The sequence below is a fragment of the Anguilla rostrata genome, chromosome 12 (genome assembly GCF_018555375.3).
Source record: "Anguilla rostrata isolate EN2019 chromosome 12, ASM1855537v3, whole genome shotgun sequence".
In the NCBI taxonomy this organism is placed as follows: Eukaryota; Metazoa; Chordata; class Actinopteri; order Anguilliformes; family Anguillidae; genus Anguilla; species Anguilla rostrata.
The window spans coordinates 39,467,641-39,491,121 of NC_057944.1; the positions used below are offsets into that span (position 1 = coordinate 39,467,641).

Sequence of the window (23,481 nt, forward strand, 5' to 3'; positions counted from 1 at the left end):
TGTGGGCCCCCTTCCTCTCTTGATCCATGTCTCTCAAGCATCATTCCAGGCTTTTTGGGGGCCCTCCCCCCATTCGGGCCCTGGGTAGTCAGTCCCACTTTCCCCCCACTATGACGCCCCTGCTCATATTCATTGTTTCTTTTAAAGCCAAAATGTGCTAGAGCACTTAGTCAAAACTTAAATGGTGTCACTGTCTAAATACTAATGGACCAGACTGTATATAATACACTGTAGCATACAAAGGATGAAAAAGGCCTGTTAAAGGTGCATATTAGCTACTTTAAATAGTTTTGAATATTACTTTGTCATAGAATTTCTACGCCAGTTTATCTGTATGCTCATAAGAGTCATATTTGTAAGGCGACAGGTACTGAACTGTGCACATATATGTGTTAAAAAAAAAACCACTGTTCATACATCCAAAGTACACGCATTCTATTCTTAAGAGCGTTGTGCAGTTTTGTCAGGCCCCCTGTGTCTGTTTAAGACGTCATTTTTATGTTCCGTTATAATGTGCCATGTGTCTTCTAAGTCTTTATTTTAATGTAATGCTCTGCGCTGGTGATAATGTGGATTTCCCTTTTGAGGATGAATAAACTATATCATCATCATAATCATCATCATCACATTTTGCCAGTGTTATTTTTCTCTTGTTTTCTCTCTAAGGACATCAGCTCATTAGGTAGATTCGAAGAGGACGGTGATTGGCTGGCAAATCTCAAAGGCCATTTACACAATCTAGATATAAAGCCCGATACGGTGGGCACAGGCATTCAATCTTTCTGTGCGTTGCTTTCTCTATACTGCTAGAAACCAAACGAAGTCTTCGGCGCCAAGGCATGAACATCTGGAAATATTTATATTATTTGTCGAAATATGAAGATATTTACGTTCATTTCAAGGACAGTCGCAGTATTTTAGCCTTAAAGTTCTTTGTAATTTATTGAAATGACAAGCAATGTGAACTCGTAATTTCCCAGCTAAATAATTTCTTAATAGGAAGCCTACAAGGCTATGTACAGACAAGCAGTCTGCTTATTGCTGATCGTCTGTACTTTTCCTGCTTGCGATGCAGGAGAAAATATCACCGGAGAAGCCGATGCAAGAACTCCGAAACTCTCCGGCGTTTTTTACAAATCTGCTATAAAAGTACCATGGGGAATTCAACGGAAATACTGTTTTTTCTACAACGACTGAATGAGACAGAGTCAAGCAAACACACATATTTTATCCTCATTCTTCTTGTTTACCTTTTTACGCTTTTAGCGAACCTGACTTTGATTGGGACAGTTGTTTTGGAGAAAACGCTCCATGAGCCCATGCTTATATTCGTGTGTAACTTGTGTGTAAATGGTATACTTGGTGCTTCCATATTTTATCCTAAAATATTGGTGGACCTTTCATCTGACTTGAGTGTTACTTCGTATAAAGCTTGTCTGGGTCAAATTTTTGTATTATACAGCTACGCCCTCTGCGAATATACTACGTTAGCAATAATGGCTTATGACAGGTATATCGCGATATGCAAGCCGCTCAATTACCACTCCATCATCACGCCTCGGAAAATTACACAATTATTGCTTTTTGCCTGGCTTTCATCCATCTGTGAATCAGTTGGTGTGACGGCCCTGGTAGCCAGACTGCCCCTCTGTGGATTCAACATCGACAAGATTTACTGCACAGCCTGGTCCGTGGTAAAGCTGTCATGCGTGGACACCACTATTAACAACATATACGGGTACATCTTCATGATTCTCCACGGTTCACAAGCAGTGCTGGTCGCGATTTCCTATATTCATATCGTCAGAGCATGTGTTCGATCGTCAAAAGAACGGAGTAAGTTCATGCAGACCTGTTTGCCTCATTTAATCGCACTGGCTAACTTCTTCATCGCACTCACTTTTGACCTCATGTACACTCGCTATGGTCCCACCGACCGTCTGCACGCTCTCCGCAATTTCATGTCCCTGGACTACCTCATTTTTCCACCGCTCCTAAATCCCCTCATTTATGGCCTGAGACTGAACCAGATCCGCCGGAGAATCTTCAGGATTTTCGACCGGAAAACACATGCTCTCAAATGAACATTTGTACTTTGTTCAGCCAGGAAAAGCAACATCCCCCTACAAATGTTTTCATAAAAATGACAACAGGACAAAAAATATTATGAACAGAGTAACAAAAGGATTCTAAGATGCAGCACAGTTTAGTTTTAGATATTCCCGGAAGTAATATAAGCCTATCTTGGAATAGTGGCCTTGCTTGGTTTACATTATTTTTTTAGTTTCACGCAAAACTTTGTTGGCCATGGGTTGTGTTGCGTTGCGTAAGAAAACATTGCCCTTATGGTACATTCAGAGATGGAAAACCCAGACAGATGCAAACTGTGTTGAGACTGCTATTTATATTCAAAAGAGTAAAAAATGTAAGTTGCATTTTAAAGTAATAATCTCGAAGATTTTCATTAAAATAAATGTCTGTTAAGTCACTATTAGGTAACACAATGGTGATTGAGCCTATTATTATATTAATTTATATTATTATTATTATTATTTATGATTACAGAACTGGGTGTCTGTGGCGACATTCCCGGGAAAAGATCACAAGCGGCGTATAGATAGTGACGCGTTTTCCATCACCCATCAGTGGTTGGTCGCCAGAGAGGGTGGGCAGAGCTAACGCAACAGGCTTGCTCTTCAACTCACTTGTGTGTGAGCGGCGTACTGTTTTTTCCGGTGTCTGAAAGCGTTAAAGCTGGGGGGATTATGGAACCCTAATACATTTTTGTGTAACATCAGAGGTCATATTATTTGTTGATGTAGATTTCGTATTACATTTGATGACAATGTAACGTTACTAAATTACATAGCTATTTGCTCAGCTAACGCTAGCTACCGGACCATGTCAATAGGCAACATTAGTTTAGACAACGTTGCGCACAGTATCCATCTCTCATATCAGGTAACGTTGCGTTAGCTAGCTAGCTAATGTAATTAACACAATCTAATGTCAGCTAACAATCAGAAAAAACGCTAGCTAACGCTACCGACCGGTACCGACCTCGCAAACCGTCTCTCGAATGCAATGCTACCTTGTTGCAGCGTTGCAATGTAGCTAACTAAAGGCCAGTTCAGATCAATGATTCGCAACGATACTGGATGCAACTTGCAAAATTCCAAGACGTCTTATTGTAAACGTTCTAAAACTGCACTTGGCGATTTGACAAGGTGGGTCTTTTGAGACCCTAGGCAACGGCTTCAGAGGCTCTGCAACTAACCAGTTCACACCGCTGCAATTTTCTCTGCAACATTCTAAAACCGTTTTGTCTCGTTGCGAATCATTGAGCTTAACTGGCCTTAACGTTACCGTTATTTACATTGCCATCAAGTTCATCAATATATAAGCCGGGGTATAGGTGGAGCTGAGTCGGGTCTGATTTCTGTGTAAAGATGTCAAGCCGGAGAAAACTAAATAAAAGAATACGGCAGTATGGATTAGCGTTATTATTTTATTATGCTTCCTCATATGTTCCTTCAGCCTTGATGCCCTTTTTTGATTGAATCTCATTTGTTTTTGTTTTATTCTTCTTATTCTGACTGCTAATTTAACACCCAGCTCAGCTTTATTCTCGAACAGTTTAGCTAGCAAAACCAGAAACAAGGCAGTTGTTTCAAAAATATCACACAACAATCATTCACGATGATGATGCAGGAGATACATAATTGCACGAGCCACAGCGAATCCCGCGAATTCTTCTCTGCAGTGTAAAGATGTTCATACCGAGCAAAAGGTGGATAAAGAACGTTTGTGGAAATTGATCATCACTAATTCTACCCCAGGTCTGCTACAGCATTTTAACCCGGCTCAGCAGTGTAAGGACAGCTCAAGTTAGCCTAATGTTAGACAATGAATGAGTATGTGCATAACGTTACTTGTATAACAACCATTTTTTATTCAGTATATAATAAGTGCTGACCCAGGTGCCAAATGACTGACGTCACACAGGCGACACTAGTTGGATCCGGTTGGATCTATGGGAAGTGAGGTCAAAAAACACACCTGCAATTACCGCTTCTCGCCATTGGTACCGCCAAAGAGAACGAAACTGAAATCTTCAAGATTGTAACTTTAAATTCCAGTGATAAAAACAAGAATCATAATGTTCCTATGTTTCTCCAAAATTACTTCTTTTAAATATTTACAGAAATATCACCAAATATATACATTTTTCTTTGATGTGGCATTAAATATGTAGAAAAAATGTTTTTAATGAGGTCTGTTGTTATTTAACTTTTTAATGTTGCTGTTCAGTCAGTGTTGGGGAAACCTAGTTTTTGCTATTATTTTTTCTCTCTACCCTATGACGCATGGTGCAGACAGATGCAACCACTTTAAGGTCAAATGAGGTAATCAGCGGAAAGTTTTGTTTGAAGATCACAGTGGTGAGAAGTTATTGGTGGACACATTCTATGAGTGTGCCCAGCGTGTGGGGATTCTGATTGTTGTCAATAAAATATGTATGGCACAGACAGTTCCTCAAGAGTTTTCTTGGGTTGCCCATGAGGAGCTCTGCCTGTGTGCCCCATGTGTCTGTTTAAAATGTCATTATGTTCTGTTATGCTGTGCTATGTGTCTTCTAAGTCTTTATTTTAATGTAATGCTCTGTGCTGGTGACAATGTAAATTTCCTTTTTGAGGATGAATAAACTATATCATCATCATCACATTTAAGTCTTGCCAGTGTTATTTTTCTCTTGTTTTCTCTCTCAGGGCATCAGCTCATTAAGCAGATTCGGTGAGGTCGGTGATCAGCTGGCAAATCTCAAAGGCCATTTACACAATCCAGATATAAAGCCCGATACGGTGGGCACAGGCATTCAATCTTTCTGTGCGTTGCTTTCTCTATACTGTTAGAAACCACATTAAGTCTTCAGCCCTTTGGCTTGAACATCAAGACAATTTTTATATTATTTTTCGATATGTGAAGTTATGTGAATTTTAGGAATAGGTGTAGGATTTCAACCTTATAGTTCGTTGTAATTTATTCAAATGACAAGCATGGTGAACACGTAATATCCGAGCTAGATTATGTCGAAATAGGAAGCCTACAAGCCTATGTACAAACAACCAGTCTGCTTATTGCTGGCCGTCTGTACTTTTCATGTTTGCGATGCAGGACAAATTATCCCCGGAAAAGCCGATGCAAGAACATGTCGGAAACTCCCCGGCGTTTTTTACACGTCCGCTATAAAAGTGCCATGGGGAATTCAACTGAAATACTTTTTGTTCTACAAGGACTGAATGAGACAGTGTCAAGGAAGCGCACATACTTTATCCTCATTCTTCTTGCTTACCTTTTTACTCTTTTAGCGAACCTGACTTTGATTGGGACTGTTATTTTGGAGAAAACGCTACATGAGCCCATGCTTATATTCGTGTGTAACTTGTGTGTAAATGGTATACTTGGTGCCTCTACTTTTTATCCTAAAATATTGATGGATCTTTCATCTGACTTGAGTGTTACGTCGTATGAAGCTTGTCTGGGTCAAATTTTTGTATTATACAGCTACGCCCTCTGCGAATATACTACGTTAGCAATGATGGCTTATGACAGGTATATCGCGATATGCAAGCCGCTCAATTACCACTCCATCATCACACCTCAGAAGGTGATGAAATTGCTGTTTTTTACCTGGTTTTCATCCATCTGTGAGTCAGTTGTTGTGGTGGGCCTGATAGCCAGACTGCCCCTCTGTGGATTCAACATCGACAAGATTTACTGCACAGCCTGGTCCGTGGTAAAGCTGTCATGTGTGGACACCACTATCAACAACATATACGGGTACATTGTCATGCTTCTCCACGGTTCACAAGCAGTGCTGGTCGCGATTTCCTATATTCATATCGTCAGGGCATGTGTTCGATCGCCGAAAGAACGGAGTAAGTTCATGCAGACCTGTTTGCCCCATTTAATCGCACTGGCCAACTTCTTAATCGCACTCACTTTTGACCTCATGTACACGCGCTATGGTCCCACCGACCGTCTGCACGCTCTCCGCAATTTCATGTCCCTGGACTACCTCATTATTCCACCGCTCCTAAATCCCCTCATTTATGGCCTGAGACTGAACCAGATCCGCCGGAGAATCTTCAGGATTTTCGACCGGAAAACACATGCTCTGAAGTGAATATTTGTAATTTGTTCAGCCAGGAAAAGCAACATACCCCTACAAATGTTTTCATAAACATGACAACAGCACAAAAATTATTATGAACAGCATAACAAAAGGATTCTAAGATGCAGCACAGTTTAGTTTTAGATATTCCTGGAAGTAATATAAGTCTATTTTGGAATAGTGGCCTTGTTTGGTTTACAATATTTTTTTAGTTTTAGAAAACTTTGTTGGGCATGGGTTGTGTTGCCTTGTGCATGAAAACATTGCCCTTATGGTACATTCAGAGATGGAAAACCAAAACAGATGCAAACTGTGTTGAGACTGCTATTTATATTCAAAAGAGTAAAAAATGTAGGTTGCATTTTAAGTTCCAGTGATAAAAATAAAAATCATAACGTTCCTATGTTTCACCAAAATTACGCCTTCTCTTAAATATTTACAAAAATATCACCAAATATATACATGTTTCTTTGATGTGGCATTAAATATGTAGAAAAAATGTTTTTAATGAGGTCTGTTGTTATTTAACTTTTTTAATGTTGGTGTTCAGTCAGTGTTGGGGAAACCTAGTCTTTACTATTATTTTTTCTCTCTATCCTATGACGCATGGTGCAGACAGGCCTCTTTAAGGTCAAATGAGGTAATCAGCGGAAAGTTTTGTTTGAAGATCACAGTGTTGAGAAGTTATTGGTGGACACATTCTATGCACGTGCCCTACGTCTGGGGATCGTGATTGTAGCCAATAAAATATGTATGGCACAGACAGTTCCTCAAGAGTTTTCTTGGATTGCCCATGAGGAGCTCTGCCTGTGTGCTCATTGGTCAATAAATGTCGCTTATTGAACCTGCCGTTGCCGTCTCATCCTTGGGGTTCCTGAGTCTGTTCCTGGGGTGCTGCTCCCCACATTAACATGAATAGGGTGCTGCTGCAGAGGTGCCACTGAGAGACAGCAGCTGAGCGCGAGTACATTAACTGGTACTGCAAACAAAAATATGCTGCAGTCATGGAGGAAAGAAAATTCTGGTTTGATCTTATGACATTATGAGACAATAACACACTGTGGCAGGGCTCGGTTTGCGGGAGGAATTCAGGGCAATTAGAGGAGCAGGCCTGCAGGTTAAGTAGGCACACACCTGGATGATATTACGAATCAGTCCAGGATTTAAAAGCGTGCTTCTTTCCACAGTAGGCGTCTGAGACCGGGGATCCCCCACGACAGCGAGAGAGAGCACGTACCATGGAAAAGGCTGAAAAGCGCTCATATGATTTCATTTATTTATTTCAGTTTACTGTTTTTGCCCAGATCCCATGAGGGTGAGGGGCGAAGGTTTTTTCGTTCGTGATTACGCTCTCTCTCGCTACTCCCAATAAAACGCTGGAGTTATCCGGAATTTCCACATCTCCCTGTGTCCAGCTCTTCATGTCTCTACCAGGGTAGTCACTGCGTGTGCCATATTTGGTGCCGAAAACCCGGGAGTTCAGCTGAAGGCTAATTTGGCTTACACCGAGACCGCTCCCTATCGGGGGTTCGGCACCAAAACGTCGCACGCCAGCGTGACACCCCTGGGAGGGAGATGCGGCAGTGCCGAGCCGGGGAACACCATTGGTTGCCACATGGAGAGAGAGAAAGAGAGTGCACCCACACAAACATGAAATCAAATAAACCACCCCCTTCACCCTTCCCCCTCATGGGTTCCAGGCAAAAAACAATTAACTAAAATAACAAATTAAAATAACAAAGACAAAAGAAGGGGCGACATAGCTCAGGAGGTAAGACCGATTGTCTGGCAGTCGGAGGGTTGCCGGTTCAAACCCCGCCCTGGGCGTGTCGAAGTGTCCTTGAGCAAGACACCTAACTCCTAACCCCTAACTGCTCTGGCGAATGAGAGGCATCAATTGTAAAGCGCTTTGGATAAAAGCGCTATATAAATGCAGTCCAAAAGAAAGTAAAACAGATCGACAACTATTTCAGTTCCCCGCTCCATAGCTGGAGTGCTTTCCAGCAGACCAGCTCCTCTGAATTTTCAGCGGGGGTTCAGCGTACCCCCGTCTTATTAAAAGAAACAGAACTGTGATTAAACGCAACTCAATTAAAGAAACTCGCTCTCGGTGTTAGCTCCCAGTCTCGGCCCCGAACTGCGGAGAGCAGCACACCTTTAAACACCTGGGCTGTTTAGCCAACGCAGCCCAGGTGCGTGTGCCCTCTCCACCAGACGGCGCAGCCGAGACCAATCCACCTCTCTGGGGGACCGACTGCCACACACACATTCCAATCACTCAAGCAGAAGCTAATCAGGATGCTCAGCTGACACTCTGAAGGAAAGTTGCAATAACACACGTATCCTGCACATAATAAAACATTTCCTCCATCACCAGACTCAACATCATTCAGCTAAGAGGGGCATTGCCACAGCTTAACTCTGGGAGCTGGGGGAAAAATACAGTTCTGACAGACACTCAGACACGCCCTGGTTTATTCCTTAAAAAGCCAGATGAAGCCCTTGGGGTGAGGTGGAATGGGAAGTTCGCAGCGTTAATGCCTGACTAAAAAATCTACAGGAACTGCATGATGCTGTAAAACCAAAATCCCTAATGAATGCTTCCAGCACCTTGTGAAATCCAATCTCCAAAGAATTCTGGCTGTTCTATGGGCAAAAGGACCTCGCTGGTACTAGATAGGTGTAGCCTACCTCATAAAGTGGCCATTGAATGGATAGCCTATGTATTACACAACCCACTTTCCATCCATGCAAAATACAAACATTCTATTCTTAAGGGCACATTTAACACTTGCCTCTGTTATCTTTCTTTTTTTCCCATCTGTCATAGTTGACTTCATGCCATTAGGTTAATTAGATTCGGCGTAGAGGGTGTTCATTAGGCTACCTGGGAAATCTCAAAGGTTCTTTACACAATGCAGATATAAAGTCTGATACGGCGGGCTCAGTGACTAAACCTTTATAGGCTATGTATTGTTTTCTCGCGTGCAGTTAGAAACCGATTGAAGTCTTAAAGCTTGCGGCTTGAACATCAGAAAATGATTTCATAATTTTTCGACATGTGAAAGTTTTATGTTTACGTTCAAGAATTGTTGTAGGATTTTAACCGTGAACATCGAAATATAACGGGTAGATGAAGTTAGAAGTGTACATGCATTTGTACAAACAAGCAGTCTGCTTATTGCTCGCCGTGCATACTCTTCCTGTATACGGTACCGGATAAATTATCACCGGAATAGCGGTCGCAAGAACAGCACAGAACCTCACCGGTGTTTTTTCTCACCTGTTATAAAACTGCCATGGAGAATTCAACAGAAATCGTGTTTGTCCTGCAAGAACTGTATGCGTCTAAGTCAAACAAACGCGCATACTTTGTCCTCACTCTTATCGTTTACCTATTTACTATTTTCGTGAACATGACTTTGATATGGACAATTATTTTGGACAAAACGCTCCATGAGCCCATGTTTGTATTTCTGTGTAACTTGTGTGTGAATGGGATATTTGGTGCCTCTACTTTTTATCCTAAAATCTTGGTGGACCTTTCATCTGAATTGAGTGTCACTCCGTATGAAGCTTGTCTGGGTCAAATATTTGTAATTTACAGTTACACCTTCTGCGAATTCACTACGTTAGCAGCGATGGCGTACGACAGGTATGTCGCGATTTGCAAGCCGCTCAATTACCACTCCATCATCACACATCGGAAGGTGGTGAAATTGTTGCTTTTTACCTGGCTGTTTTCCATCTGTGAATCAGGTGTTGCGACGATCCTGATACGCAGACTACCCCTCTGTGGATTCATCATCGACAAGATTTACTGCACAGCCTGGGCCGTGATAAAACTGTCATGTGTGGACACCACTATCAACAACATATACGGGTACATCTTCATGTTTTATCACATTTCACAAGCAGTGATTATTTTGATTTCCTATGTCAATATCGTCAAAGCATCTGTACGATCGCAGGAAGAACGGAGTAAGTTCATGCAGACCTGTTTGCCCCATTTAATCGCATTGACCAACTTTTTAATCGCACTCGTTTTTGACATTATGTACGCTCGCTATGGTCCCACCAGCCGTTTGCAGGCTCTCCGCAATTTCATGTCCCTGGAGTACCTCATTGTTCCACCGCTGCTAAATCCACTCATCTATTGTCTGAGAATGAACCAGATCCGCCGGAGAATCTTTAGAACTTGCAGCCGGAAACAGATGTTCTAAAGTGAATGCCGTTTTACCTTCGTCTACTCGCCGGAAAATAGGCTATAGACGAAGATTTAAATTGTGCGTGATTTAATTTTTAATTTATGGCTGATATATTTGTGTTTGAATTCCTATCAGTCAATCCATTACGTTTACTGCCTTGGTCTGTGGTAAAATTGACTAGTTCTTCTTGTAACGTTATTTTGTTGCAAACCTTGGTATTGTTCTCTCGCACATGTACCGGTATGTAGTCTACCTGGTAGACAGCAGCCTGCACAATTTTAGCCGCGGTGTTTTGTCAATAAAACTGCTCCATGGTTAAAAACAGGAATCCTTGTCCTTCGTTAGTTCTTCTTGGCGTGCAACTTCCAAGGATGTTAAATACGTTAGAATTAGAAAGTATTTCACATATCAGGAAAAACATTTTCAGTCATATTTGGTAGCTTTGTGTCAAAAACAATATTTAGTATATTGTATCAGAAACACAACACCATCAAAATGAATATATCCTAGTACATATCATATATATCCATTAATATATTCAACTGGGACCATATATTTAAATATATAAATCTATAACAAAAACGAAACCAATGTTAAATGAAACATATAAAAATGAAATACACCAGAAAATAAATTCCTATGATGTAAAGGACGTCGTGTATCGTACAGGCATCGGACACATCATTTTATTTTGACTCGTGGTTAACAACCGTAACTCTCGTCTTCCAAGCGCAGATAACTGCTTAGGCGCGCGACTTCGGAGTAACTGAATTTTATGGTGCTGCATCCTATGTCAGAAAAAATATAATGTCGAATGCAATATATCGCAATATATGTAGAAAAAATGTCTATGTTGTAAAGAACAACGTAAATCATAACAGTTGACTGCGTATCGAATACATTCATTTTTACTCATGGAATTAGGATTTAGTTAGTGGATGAACAAGGGACACATGGGTTGTCTTGGGAACCCGGCAAGTTATGTGCCTTTTTAATTGTCTACATACCTAATATTTCTCTGTCCTAGGACTAGCCCTGTTGTTGGTTATTTGTCCAGTGTGTTTTAACTACAGCGGTTGAAGGGTGGGACCGATAAGGGGCAATGTGTGGGGACTAGCCATAATCAGTAGGACTACAGTAAGGGTGAGCTTATCACCTGGACCTGAGTTGGCCTGTTAAACAGGCGACATAGCCTGAGCGTGGGTTTGAATCACCGTGTGAGCGTGAGTCTGAATCACCGTATGAGCGTGGGTATCACCGTGTGAGCGTGGGTATCACCGTGTGAGCGTGGGTATCACTGTGTGAGCGTGGGTATCACTGTGTGAGCATGGGTATCACTGTGTGAGCGTGGGTCTGAATCACTGTGTGAGCGTGGGTATGAATCACTGTGTGAGCGTGGGTATCACCGTGTGAGCGTGGGTATCACCGTGTGAGCGTGGGTATCACTGTGTGAGCGTGGGTATCACTGTGTGAGCATGGGTATCACTGTGTGAGCGTGGGTCTGAATCACTGTGTGAGCGTGGGTATCACCGTGTGAGCGTGGGTTTGAATCACTGTGTGAGCGTGGGTAGCACCGTGTGAGCGTGGGTATCACTGTGTGAGCGTGGGTATCACTGTGTGAGCGTGGGTATCACTGTGTGAGCGTGGGTATCACCGTGTGAGCGTGGGTATCACTGTGTGAGCGTGGGTATCACCGTGTGAGTGTAGGTATCACCGTGTGAGCGTGGGTATCACTGTGTGAGCGTGGGTTTGAATCACCGTGTGAGCATGGGTATCACTGTGTGAGCGTGGGTATCACTGTGTGAGCGTGGGTATCACTGTGTGAGCATGGGTTTGAACCACCGTGTGAGCGTGGGTTTGAATCACCGTGTGAGCGTGGGTTTGAATCACCGTGTGAGCGTGGGTATCACCGTGTGAGCGTGGGTATCACTGTGTGAGCGTGGGTATCACCGTGTGAGCGTGGTTATCACCGTGTGAGCGTGGGTATCACTGTGTGAGCGTGGGTATCACCGTATGAGCGTGGGTCTGAATCACCGTATGACCGTGGGTCTGAATCACCGTGTGAGCGTGGGTATCACTGTGTGAGCGTGGGTATCACTGTGTGAGCGTGGGTATCACTGTGTGAGCGTGGGTATCACCGTGTGAGCGTGGGTATCACCGTGTGAGCGTGGGTATCACTGTGTGAGCGTGGGTTTGAATCACTGTGTGAGCGTGGGTATCACTGTGTGAGCGTGGGTATCACTGTGTGAGCGTGGGTATCACCGTATGAGCGTGGGTCTGAATCACCGTGTGAGCGTGGGTCTGAATCACCGTGTGAGCGTGGGTTTGAATCACTGTGTGAGCGTGGGTCTGAATCACCGTGTGAGCGTGGGTCTGAATCACCGTGTGAGCGTGGGTATCACTGTGTGAGCGTGGGTATCACTGTGTGAGCGTGGGTATCACCGTGTGAGCGTGGGTATCACGTGTGAGCGTGGGTATCGCCGTGTGAGCGTGGGTTTGAATCACTGTGTGAGCGTGGGTTTGAATCACTGTGTGAGCGTGGGTTTGAATCACCGTGTGAGCGTGGGTATCACTGTGTGAGCGTGGGTATCACTGTGTGAGCGTGGGTATCACTGTGTGAGCGTGGGTTTGAATCACCGTGTGAGCGTGGGTATCACCGTGTGAGCGTGGGTATCACTGTGTGAGCGTGGGTATCACTGTGTGAGCGTGGGTTTGAATCACCGTGTGAGCGTGGGTATCACCGTGTGAGCGTGGGTATCACTGTGTGAGCGTGGGTATCACTGTGTGAGCGTGGGTATCACCGTGTGAGCGTGGGTCTGAATCACTGTGTGAGCGTGGGTTTGAATCACTGTGTGAGCGTGGGTCTGAATCACCGTGTGAGCGTGGGTTTGAATCACTGTGTGAGCGTGGGTCTGAATCACCGTGTGAGCGTGGGTCTGAATCACCGTGTGAGCGTGGGTATCACTGTGTGAGCGTGGGTATCACTGTGTGAGCGTGGGTATCACCGTGTGAGCGTGGGTATCACTGTGTGAGCGTGGGTATCACCATGTGAGCATGGGTATCACTGTGTGAGCATGGGTTTGAACCACCGTGTGAGCGTGGGTATCACCGTGTGAGCGTGGGTATCACTGTGTGAGCGTGGGTATCACTGTGTGAGCGTGGGTATCACTGTGTGAGCGTGGGTATCACTGTGTGAGCGTGGGTATCACCGTGTGAGCGTGGGTATCACTGTGTGAGCGTGGGTATCACTGTGTGAGCGTGGGTTTGAATCGCTGTGTGAGCGTCATATTTGACTGTAGAATTTCAACCAGTCAGAAGTTCTGGCTAGCCTGCTAGCTAGATATAATGTTACTGTCGAGTGCCACTGATTTTTCCCACTGCGCGCAGGAACTGGCGGCGTAGGCTATGCACGGCAAATTGTGGTCACTCACTCACTCATGGACAACCTTTCAGGGTCATTTAGTACGACGCATGCGCAGGTGGTACGGCATGACATTTTTAAGCACAGCTTTATCGCCTAATGTTACTTTAGCTAACCCCAACGTGTTCACGTTTCGCCTACTTTACCTAACCTAGTTAGCATGTACGGATCGCCTACTGTTAAAAAGGCCGTCCTGTTCCATTAAGATGTGGGGACTGATTAGCTAATCACTGGCCGGAAGCGGGAGTGCCTCCTGAATTGCGCAAGAAGAAAATTAGAGGAGGAAAACAGGCGCTCCGGTACAGCATAGCAAGTTCACAAGAACTTTTTGCTCAACAGTTTAACACAGTTCTCTATTCTGTTGCTGAAATAAGCCTAGTTAAGGTGTTTTGTGTGTTCATGAAACCAGACCACACACACAGATACAAGGCTATTGCACCTTGATCATTGTCAATAAAACCCTTCATTGCAACTACGGCCTGGTCATTGGAACCCCACCAATAAGCAAAGCCAGAGTGCTGACTGAATCTCCACAGTGATTTGAACCATCCAATCACCAGCACAGTACAATATTTTTCACCTACTTTAGCTAACCTAGTTAGCACGTACGGATTGCCTACTTTAGTTAACTTAGCGCGTACGGATGCTGTCCTCCACACGAGTAGGAGCTAAGGACACACAGCTACAACCACCAATACAGATGTATGGACACGGAGGACAACAAATAACGTTACAGAGGTGAGGACGTGCCATAGCTAGCTAGCTATATAGTTTGCCAAGTTGCGCCATGGGTCTGGAAGGTTTTGTGCTTATTTATTGTATTGTTAGTAAAAGTTAGCAAGCTACAGTAGGCCTACAACTGATCTACTGTCTCGCTTGCTGGCTGGGGCTGGTCAGTAAGATGGCTCGATAGCTAGCTTGTGAAACATAGGCTATTTTGTTCACTAGCAAACCACAATTCTCAGTGCATTTCAGTCTTGCAACCACATGTACTAATATAATGTACAGTAAAGTGGTGCCGAATGTTTCTATAATAATATCGACCGCCTAATTTATTCGCTGCGACCGCTGCTCCATAGCTCTGTCTGTCGGTTGGTTGGTCGGTTGGTCCACAAAAAGTGACCCACCCCATAGCGGCCAAAGCTTTCGCCAAAGGAGTCTGAAAAAGATTTTGTGGAAATGTTGGCCATGAGCCAAAGAAGAGGTCATGTGTTTGTGTGAAGGTGTGTGCGTGGATGTATGCGCGTGTGCTGTAAGTCTCTATTTTGATGTAATGTTCTGCACTGGTGACAATGTGAATTTCCTTTTTGAGGATTAATAAACTATATCATCATCATCATCATCATCACATTGCATGTGTTATTTTTCTCATGTTTTCTCTCTCAGGATTTCAGCTCATTAGGCAGATTTGGTGAGGACGGTGATTAGCTGGCAAATCTCAAAGGTCATTTACACAATCCAGATATAAAGCCCGATACGGTGGACACAAACATTCAATCCTTCTGCGCGTTGCTTTCTCTATACAGTTAGACACCAAACGAGGTCTTCGGGCCTTTGCCTTGAACGTAAGGACATTTAAATATTATTTTTCGATATATAAAGGTATTTCTGTTGATTTCAAAAACAGTTGTAGGATTTCGGCCGTATAGTCCGTTGTAATTTTTTTCAAATGACAAGCACTGTGAACACGTGATATACCTAGGTGATTTCGGAATAGAAAGCCCACAAGCCTATGTACGAACAAGCAGCCTGCTTATTGCTGAATTTTCCTGTTTGCGATTCAGGAGAAATTATCACCGGAAAAGCCGATGCAAGAACATCTCGGAAACTCCTCGGCTTTTTTTACACACCTGCTATAAAAGCACCATGGGGAATTCAACTGAAATACTGTTTATTCTACAAGGACTGCACGAGACAGTGTCAAGTAAACACACATACTTTATCCTCATTCTTCTTGTTTACCTTTTTACTGTTTTAGCGAATCTGACTTTGATTGTGACAGTTATTTTGGAGAAAACGCTCCATGAGCCCATGCTCATATTCGTGTGTAACTTGTGTGTAAATGGTATACTTGGTGCCTCTATATTTTTTCCTAAAATATTGGTGGACCTTTCATCTGATTTCAGTGTTATTTCGTATGAAGCTTGTCTGTGTCAAATTTTTTTCTTATACAGCTACTTATTCTGCGAATATACTACGTTATCAATAATGTCTTATGACAGGTATATCGCAATATGCAAGCCGCTGAATTACCACTCCATCATCACGCCTCGGAAGGTGATGCAATTGTTGCTTCTCACCTGGCTTTCATCCATCTGTGAATCAGTTGTTCTGGCGGCCCTGGTAGCCAGACTGCCCCTCTGTGGATTCAAAATCGAAAAGATTTACTGCACATCTTGGGCCGTGGTAAAGCTGTCATGCGTGGACACCACAATCAACAATATATACGGGTACATTCTCATTGTTTTTCACGTTTCAGAAGCAGTTCTGATAGTGATTTCCTATATTCATATCGTCAGAGCATGTGTGCGATCGCCGAAAGAACGGAGTAAATTCATGCAGACCTGTTTGCCCCATTTAATCGCACTGACCAACAACTTCGTCGCACTGGGTTTTGACCTCATGTACACGCGCTATGGTCCCTCCGACCGTCTGCAGGCTCTCCGCAATTTCATGTCCCTGGACTACCTCATTATTCCACCGCTCCTAAATCCCCTAATCTATGGCCTGAGACTGAACCAGATCCGCCGCAAAGTCTTTAGAATATGCAACCAGAAACAACATGCTCTGAAGTGAATGTTTGTACTTTGTTCAGGTAGGAAAAGCAACACCCCCGCTTACAAATGTTTTCATAAAAAGTAACAACAGGACACATTTTTTCTCTGAACAGAGGAACAAAAGGATTATAAAATGCAGCACAGTTTTAGATATTACCGGAAGTAATATCAGCCTATCTTGGTATAGTGGCCTTGTTCGGTTTACGTGATTTTTTAGTTTCACGCAAAACATTGTAGAGTATGGGTTGTGTTGCCTTGTGTATGGAAACGTATGGTACATTCGGAGGTGGAAAACCCAGACAGATGTAAACTGGAATGCGTCCTGAGACTGTTGAGGCTGCTTATTTATACTCAGGCGAGTAAAAAATGTAGGTTGCATTTTAAGTTGCAGTGATAAAAATAAAATTCATGTTTCTACGTTTCTCCAGAATTAATCTTTCTCTTAGATATTTGCAAAAATATCACCTATATAAAAATAATTGTTAATAGTTATCTTTAATATGTCAAAAACTATGTAGAACAATGTTTTTAATAAGGCCTGTTGTAACTTAACACATTTTGGTGTTCAGTGAGTGTTGGGGAAACCTAGTCTCTTCTATCATTCTTTTCTCTTTATCCTATGACGCATTGTGCAGACAGGTGCAGCCACCTCAAGACCAGATGAGGTAATCAGCGGAAAATTTTGATTGAAGATCACAGTGGAGAGAAGTTATTGGTGGACACATTCTATGAGCGTGCCCAATGTGTCAGGATTCTGATTGTTGCCTGTGAAAGATGGACGTATCAGACAGTTCTCCAGAGTTTTCTTGGACTGCCTATGAGGCGCTCTCCCTGTGTGCTCATTGGTCAATAAATGTCACTCATTGAACCTGCCATTGCCATCTCATCCTTGGGGTTCCCAGAAAAAGAAGCAGCTTATGTGGCAGGTAATTTTGTTTCATATAAACTTGTACCTCTGAGTATAAACAATTTTTGGTCTGCAATAGTTTCAGAGACTGTTGAAACTAATTTTAGAGGAGGAATCTGCAGGACCACGATGTTGCCGTGATGTTGCCCTGATGTGTTCCATGAAGTCCAGCTGCTCATCTAGGACCACCCCGAAGGTTCTTTGTAGAGTGAGAGGCAGTCTCTGTGGTACCATCAACAGTGTCGGAGAGCTCCCATGGCAGGGAGGTCATCTGAGGGATAAACAGCAGCTCAGTCTTCTTGAGTTTGGCATAAGGTTGGAAGTACTTAGTTTAGTTATTAAATTTAAATTAATTTATTGGATTATTTCAAATTTAATGACAATTCAGGTCAAGAATCACTGTTTCACTTTTCAGGGTTTCCTTAAGAAATATCCACAATGACCACAGACTCTCAGCCCTTAAAAACACTAATTTCTCTACCTTCTGACCACATTTCAACAGACAGAATTCACAAACAACTTCACACATCCGTACAATAAAGACCCAAACTTAGGGGATTCTTCTTCTTCTTTTTCCTGCCTGACATTTATATATATCCTGGAGGGTGGGGGCCCTGCACCAATCGCGGGGCCCTAAACAAATGTTTACTTTGTTTATTGGGTCGGGCCGGCCCTGATCACGGTAAACGCAGAGCAATGACGTTAACCAGCGGGGTGCACTCTGCTAAAGCTTTCAGATTGTCTGAGGAGCTGACAAAGCTGGCTAGCTACAGGATTTTGTGGAAGAAAGCAAGTTACTCATTGTGACAAGGTCATTTATAATTTATTTTCTAACATTTCTGCAAGTTAAAGTAATAAATAAGGCAGTCAATATGTTTATAGAAACATTTGGCAACGCATGACTGTTTATTATATGAGTACGCAGCTAGCAAGACAGAAACGCACTGAAAAGTTGTGGTTTGCTAGCAGACTAAATAACTATATGTTTCACAAGCAACCAAGCCATTTTACTGACTAGCCCCAGCCACCTAGCTAGACAGTAGCACAGTTGTACTGTAAATATTTGGTGGCACTCAACTGTAACACAATAGCTTACAGGCTAGCCAGAACTTCTGACTGGTTGAAATTGTACAGTCGAATGTGCACGCTCCATTTTCTGTCATGGTGGCTAGCTACTCCTAGCTACTGCTGTTTAAAGGAAGTGAAATCGAAATGTGGTCGGTAACTCGGTAATTCGATTGTAGTATAATTACATTACATTACATTACATTCATTTAGCAGACGCTTTTATCCAAAGCGACGTACAAAAGTGCATTTTCATGATCGTAGACAACTGCTGAACACGGGTTCAGTAAGGTACAATTACTTATTTTGTAAAGCTATTTCTAGCCGAGAACAAAGAACACTATCCTGGTCTAACATCTGCAAAGCCAAACTAGGCAGAAGAATAATCTAGAGTATTAGGACAAATACAATTTACCAAGAAGTGCAGGGATGGGGCAACATGTAACAAGTGACAGGAAAAAGGCTTTTTTTTTTTTTTTTTTTTTTTTTTTTTTTTTTTTTTAATATATATATATATATATACACAGCGTGGTGGTGGTTATTCTAGGTATAGTCTGAAGAGATGAGTCTTCAGGCCACGGCGGAAGATGGATAGTGAGGGGGAGGTTCGGATGAAATAATGGATGAAATATTTAGCTTTCTCTTATGTACCATGCAGGCATTCAAGACAAAGCAAGCAGATAAATCAAGTGAATTATATTAGCTGTTTCTGTCTTCAATCGCTTTACACAAAAATGCATTTTGCTTGTGATCGGCGTAACACTGGCTAGGAATAGCTAGGAACCGTAGGCAGTACCCGTTACATGACAACCAAATTACCGAGTTACTGACCACATTTCTATTTCACTTGTCTATCACAATTAAACAACAGTAGCTAATAGTAGCTAGCTATCATAACAGAACGGAGCATGCACATTTTACTGTAGAATTTCAACCAGTCAGAAGTTGTGGCTAGCCTGCTAGCTACATATAATGTTACAGTCGAGTGCCACTGATTTTTCCCAATGCGCGCACGAACTGGCGGCGTAGGCTATGCACGGCAAATTGTGGTCACTCACTCACTCATGGACGACCTTTCAGGGACGTTTTGTGGGACGCATGCGCAGGCGGTGCTTCGTTTAGTACGACGCATGCGCAGGTGGTACGGCACAACATTTTTAAGCACAGCTTTGTCGCCTAATGTTACTTTAGCTAACCTTAACATGTTCGCGTTTCGCCTACTTTACCTAACCTAGTTAGCGCGTACGGATCGCCTACTTTAGTTAACCTAGTTAGCACGTACGGATGCTATTCTCCACACATGAGTTGGAGCTAAGGACACACAGCTACAAATACCAATACAGATGTATGGACACACGGAGGACAACAAATAATGTTACAGAGGTGAGGACGTGCCATAGCTAGCTAGCTATATAGTTTGCCAAGTTGCGCCGTGGGTCTGGACGGTTTCGTGCTTGTTTATTGTATTGTTAGTAAAAGTTAGCAAGCTACAGTAGGCCTACAACTGATCTACTGTCTAGCTTGCTGGCTGGGGCTGGTCAGTAAGATGGCTCGATAGCTAGCTTGTGAAACATAGGCTATTATGTTCACTAGCAAACCACAACTTCTCTGTGCATTTCAGTTTTGCAAGCTCATATACTAATATAATGTACAGTAAAGTGGTGCCGAATGTTTCTATAATAATATTGACTGCCTAATTTATTAGCTGCGACCGCTGCTCCATAGCTCTGTCTGTCGGTTGGTCGGTCGGTTGGTCCACAAAAAATGTCCCACCCCATAGCGACCACAGTTTTCGCCCAAGGAGGCTGAGAAAGATTTTGTGGAAATGTTGGCCATGAGCCAAAGAAGAGGTCATGTGTTTGTGTGAAGGTTTGTGCGTGGATGCATGCACACATGGATGCATGCGCCTGTGCTGTAAGTCTCTATTTTGATGTAATGTTCTGCACTGGTGACAATGTGAATTTTCTTTTTGAGGATTAATAAACTATATCATCATCATCACATTGCATGTGTTATTTTTCTCTTGTTATCTCTCTCAGGACTTCAGCTCATTAGCAAGATTCGAAGAGGACGGTGATTAGCTGGCAAATCTCAAAGGCCATTTACACAATCCAGATATAAAGCCCGATACGGTGGACACAGACATTCAATCCTTCTGCGCGTTGCTTTCTCTATACAGTTAGAAACCAAACGAGGTCTTCAGGCCCTTGCCTTGAACGTAGGGACATTTTAATATTATTTTTCGATATATAAAGGTATTTCTGTTGATTTCAAAAACAGTTGTAGGATTTCGGCCGTATAGTTCGTTGTAATTCTTTTCAAATGACAAGCATTGTGAACAGGTGATATAGCTAGGTGATTTCGGAATAGAAAGCCCACAAGCCTATGTACGAACAAGCAGCCTGCTTATTGCTGAATTTTCCTGTTTGCGATTCAGGAGAAATTATCACCGGAAAAGCCGATGCAAGAACATCTCGGAAACTCCTCTGCTTTTTTTACACATCTGCTATAAAAGTACCATGGGGAATTCAACTGAAATACTGTTTATTCTACAAGGACTGCACGAGACAGTGTCAAGTAAACACACATACTTTATCCTCATTCTTCTTGTTTACCTTTTTACTGTTTTAGCGAACCTGACTTTGATTGTGACAATTATTTTGGAGAAAACGCTCCATGAGCCCATGCTCATATTCGTGTGTAACTTGTGTGTAAATGGTATACTTGGTGCCTCTATATTTTATCCTAAAATATTGGTGGACCTTTCATCTGACTTCAGTGTTACTTCGTATGAAGCTTGTCTGTGTCAAATTTTTTTCTTATACACCTACGTATTCTGCGAATATACTACGTTAGCAATAATGGCTTATGACAGGTATATCGCAATATGCAAGCCGCTGAATTACCACTCCATCATCACGCCTCGGAAGGTGATGCAATTGCTGCTTTTCACCTGGCTTTCATCCATCTGTGAATCAGTTGTTGTCGCGGCCCTGGTAGCCAGACTGCCCCTCTGTGGATTCAAAATCGAAAAAATTTACTGCACAGCTTGGGCCGTGGTAAAGCTGTCATGCGTGGACACCACTATCAACAACATATACGGGTACATTCTCATTGTTTTTCACGTTTCAGAAGCAGTTCTGATCGTGATTTCCTATATTCATATCGTCAGAGCATGTGTGCGATCGCCGAAAGAACGGAGTAAATTCATGCAGACCTGTTTGCCCCATTTAATCGCACTGACCAACAACTTCGTCGCACTGGGTTTTGACCTCATGTACACGCGCTATGGTCCCACCGACCGTCTGCAGGCTCTCCGCAATTTCATGTCCCTGGACTACCTCATTATTCCACCGCTCCTAAATCCCCTAATCTATGGCCTGAGACTGAACCAGATCCGCCGGAAAGTCTTTAGAATATGCAGCCAGAAACGACATGCTCTGAAGTGAATGTTTGTACTTTGTTCAGGCAGGAAATGCAACACCCGCCCTTACAAATGTTTTCCTAAAAATAACAACAGGACACATTTTTTTCTCTGAACAGAGGAACAAAAGGATTACAAAATGCAGCACAGTTTTAGATATTACCGGAAGTAATATCATCCTATCTTGGTATAGTGGCCTTGTTCGGTTTACGTGATTTTTTTAGTTTCACGCAAAACATCGTGGAGGATGGGTTGTGTTGCCTTGTGTATGGAAACTTATGGTACATTCGGAGCTGGAAAACCCAGACAGATGTAAACTGGAATGAGTCCTGAGACTGTTGAGACTGCTATTTATACTCAAGAGAGTAAAAAATGTAGGTTGCATTTTAAGTTAAATTCATGTTTCTACGTTTCTCCAGATTGAATCTTTCTCTTAGATATTTGCAAAAATATCACCTATATAAAATATTGTTAATAGTTATTTTTAATATGTCAAAAACTATGTAGAACAATGTTTTTAATGAGGGCTGTTGTTACTTAACACATTTTGGTGTTCAGTCAGTGTTGGGGAAACCTAGTCTCTTCTATCATTCTTTTCTCTCTATCCTATGACGCATTGCGCAGACAGGTGCACCCACCTCAAGACCAGATGAGGTAATCAGCGGAAAGTTGTGTTTGAAGATCACAGAGAAGTTATTGGTGGACACATTCTATGAGCGTGCCCAACGTGTGAGGATTCTAATTGTTGCCTGTGAAAGATGGATGTATCAGACAGTTCAGAGTTCTTTTGGACTGCCTATGAGGCGCTCTCCCTGTGTGCTCATTGGTCAATAAATGTCACTTATTGAACCTGCCATTGCCATCTCATCCTTGGGGTTCCCAGAAAAAGAAGCAGCTTATGTGGCAGGTAATTTTGTTTCATATAAACTTGTACCTCTGAGTATAAACAATTTTTGGTCTGCAATAGTTTCAGAGACTGTTGAAACTAATTTTACAGATTATAAATTGTAATGCAAATGATAATTTCACTTTTTTTTTACAGTGAAAAGTCAGTCAGTCAGTCAGAACCTTTATTTAAATTCTCGGAGGTACAATTGAGGGCCAGGCCCTCATTTTCAATGTAGCCGAGATTACAAACACAATTAAAACACAATAGGTGTAATAAAAGATCATAGAATATAACAACAGCAACTAACATAGTAAATAATACAATAACAGTAATAAAATACAGTAAAATATGATAAAAATAAAATAAATAAAATAATAAAATAAATAAAATCAGCACAGATACAGATCAAAACAGATGCACTCAGAGACAGGAATGTTCAAAACCAGCGATCTAAACTGCCCATATAGTAGGTAGAGAGCTGATTTTCAGCATTTGTTGGAGCTCATTCCAGGAGGATGGGCACTAAATGGAATGCTGACTTCCCAATTTCTGATCGAGCCCGAGGGACCTTAGTCATAGCAAGCCATTTGATCGGGTTTGATAGGGTCCAGAGCG

The 23,481-nt window shown here is 42.5% G+C and overlaps 5 protein-coding genes across 6 annotated transcripts; all 5 read left to right on the forward strand.

Moving 5' to 3' along the window:
• The first annotated feature begins 850 nt into the window (after positions 1-850).
• On the forward strand, positions 851-3,538 carry LOC135236312 (olfactory receptor 51E1-like). Its single transcript, XM_064302586.1, has one exon. The coding sequence runs from the start codon at positions 1,155-1,157 to the stop codon at positions 2,082-2,084; it is 930 nt and encodes a 309-aa protein (XP_064158656.1). The 5' UTR covers positions 851-1,154; the 3' UTR covers positions 2,085-3,538.
• Positions 3,539-5,013: 1,475 nt separating this feature from the next.
• Positions 5,014-6,977, forward strand: LOC135236723 (olfactory receptor 4B13-like). The gene has a single exon (XM_064303218.1). It carries the CDS (start codon positions 5,210-5,212, stop codon positions 6,185-6,187), a length of 978 nt encoding a protein of 325 aa, XP_064159288.1. The 5' UTR covers positions 5,014-5,209; the 3' UTR covers positions 6,188-6,977.
• A 2,179-nt stretch (positions 6,978-9,156) lies between these two features.
• Positions 9,157-17,449, forward strand: LOC135236375 (olfactory receptor 1E16-like). 2 transcript variants are annotated; one of them, XM_064302689.1, is made up of 2 exons: positions 9,157-10,058; positions 17,217-17,449. In XM_064302689.1, the coding sequence occupies exons 1-2, from the start codon at positions 9,475-9,477 to the stop codon at positions 17,248-17,250; spliced, it is 618 nt and encodes a 205-aa protein (XP_064158759.1). In that variant the 5' UTR covers positions 9,157-9,474; the 3' UTR covers positions 17,251-17,449. The 2 variants fall into 2 exon arrangements, 1 of the variants encoding a protein (XP_064158759.1); XR_010324561.1 differs by lacking the exon at positions 9,157-10,058 and adding an exon at positions 15,553-15,728.
• Positions 15,671-16,943, forward strand: LOC135236696 (olfactory receptor 2G3-like). Its single transcript, XM_064303185.1, has one exon. It carries the CDS (start codon positions 15,671-15,673, stop codon positions 16,598-16,600), a length of 930 nt encoding a protein of 309 aa, XP_064159255.1. The 3' UTR covers positions 16,601-16,943.
• A 3,571-nt stretch (positions 17,450-21,020) lies between the features above and the next one.
• On the forward strand, positions 21,021-22,351 carry LOC135236935 (olfactory receptor 2G3-like). Its single transcript, XM_064303546.1, has one exon. The coding sequence runs from the start codon at positions 21,073-21,075 to the stop codon at positions 22,000-22,002; it is 930 nt and encodes a 309-aa protein (XP_064159616.1). The 5' UTR covers positions 21,021-21,072; the 3' UTR covers positions 22,003-22,351.
• The last annotated feature ends 1,130 nt before the right edge of the window (positions 22,352-23,481 follow it).

What these genes read in the sequence shown, in the direction of transcription:
- LOC135236312 (XM_064302586.1), top strand. Translation starts at nt 1,155, where the DNA reads ATGGGGAATTCAACGGAAATACTGTTTTTTCTACAACGACTGAATGAG.
- LOC135236375 (XM_064302689.1), top strand. Translation starts at nt 9,475, where the DNA reads ATGGAGAATTCAACAGAAATCGTGTTTGTCCTGCAAGAACTGTATGCG. An exon ending in ACTATCAACAACATATACGG is followed by an intron (nt 10,059 to 17,216) that starts GTACATCTTCAT and finishes CGCATTGTGCAG; the next exon opens with ACAGGTGCAGCCACCTCAAG.
- LOC135236696 (XM_064303185.1), top strand. Translation starts at nt 15,671, where the DNA reads ATGGGGAATTCAACTGAAATACTGTTTATTCTACAAGGACTGCACGAG.
- LOC135236935 (XM_064303546.1), top strand. Translation starts at nt 21,073, where the DNA reads ATGGGGAATTCAACTGAAATACTGTTTATTCTACAAGGACTGCACGAG.
- LOC135236723 (XM_064303218.1), top strand. Translation starts at nt 5,210, where the DNA reads ATGTCGGAAACTCCCCGGCGTTTTTTACACGTCCGCTATAAAAGTGCC.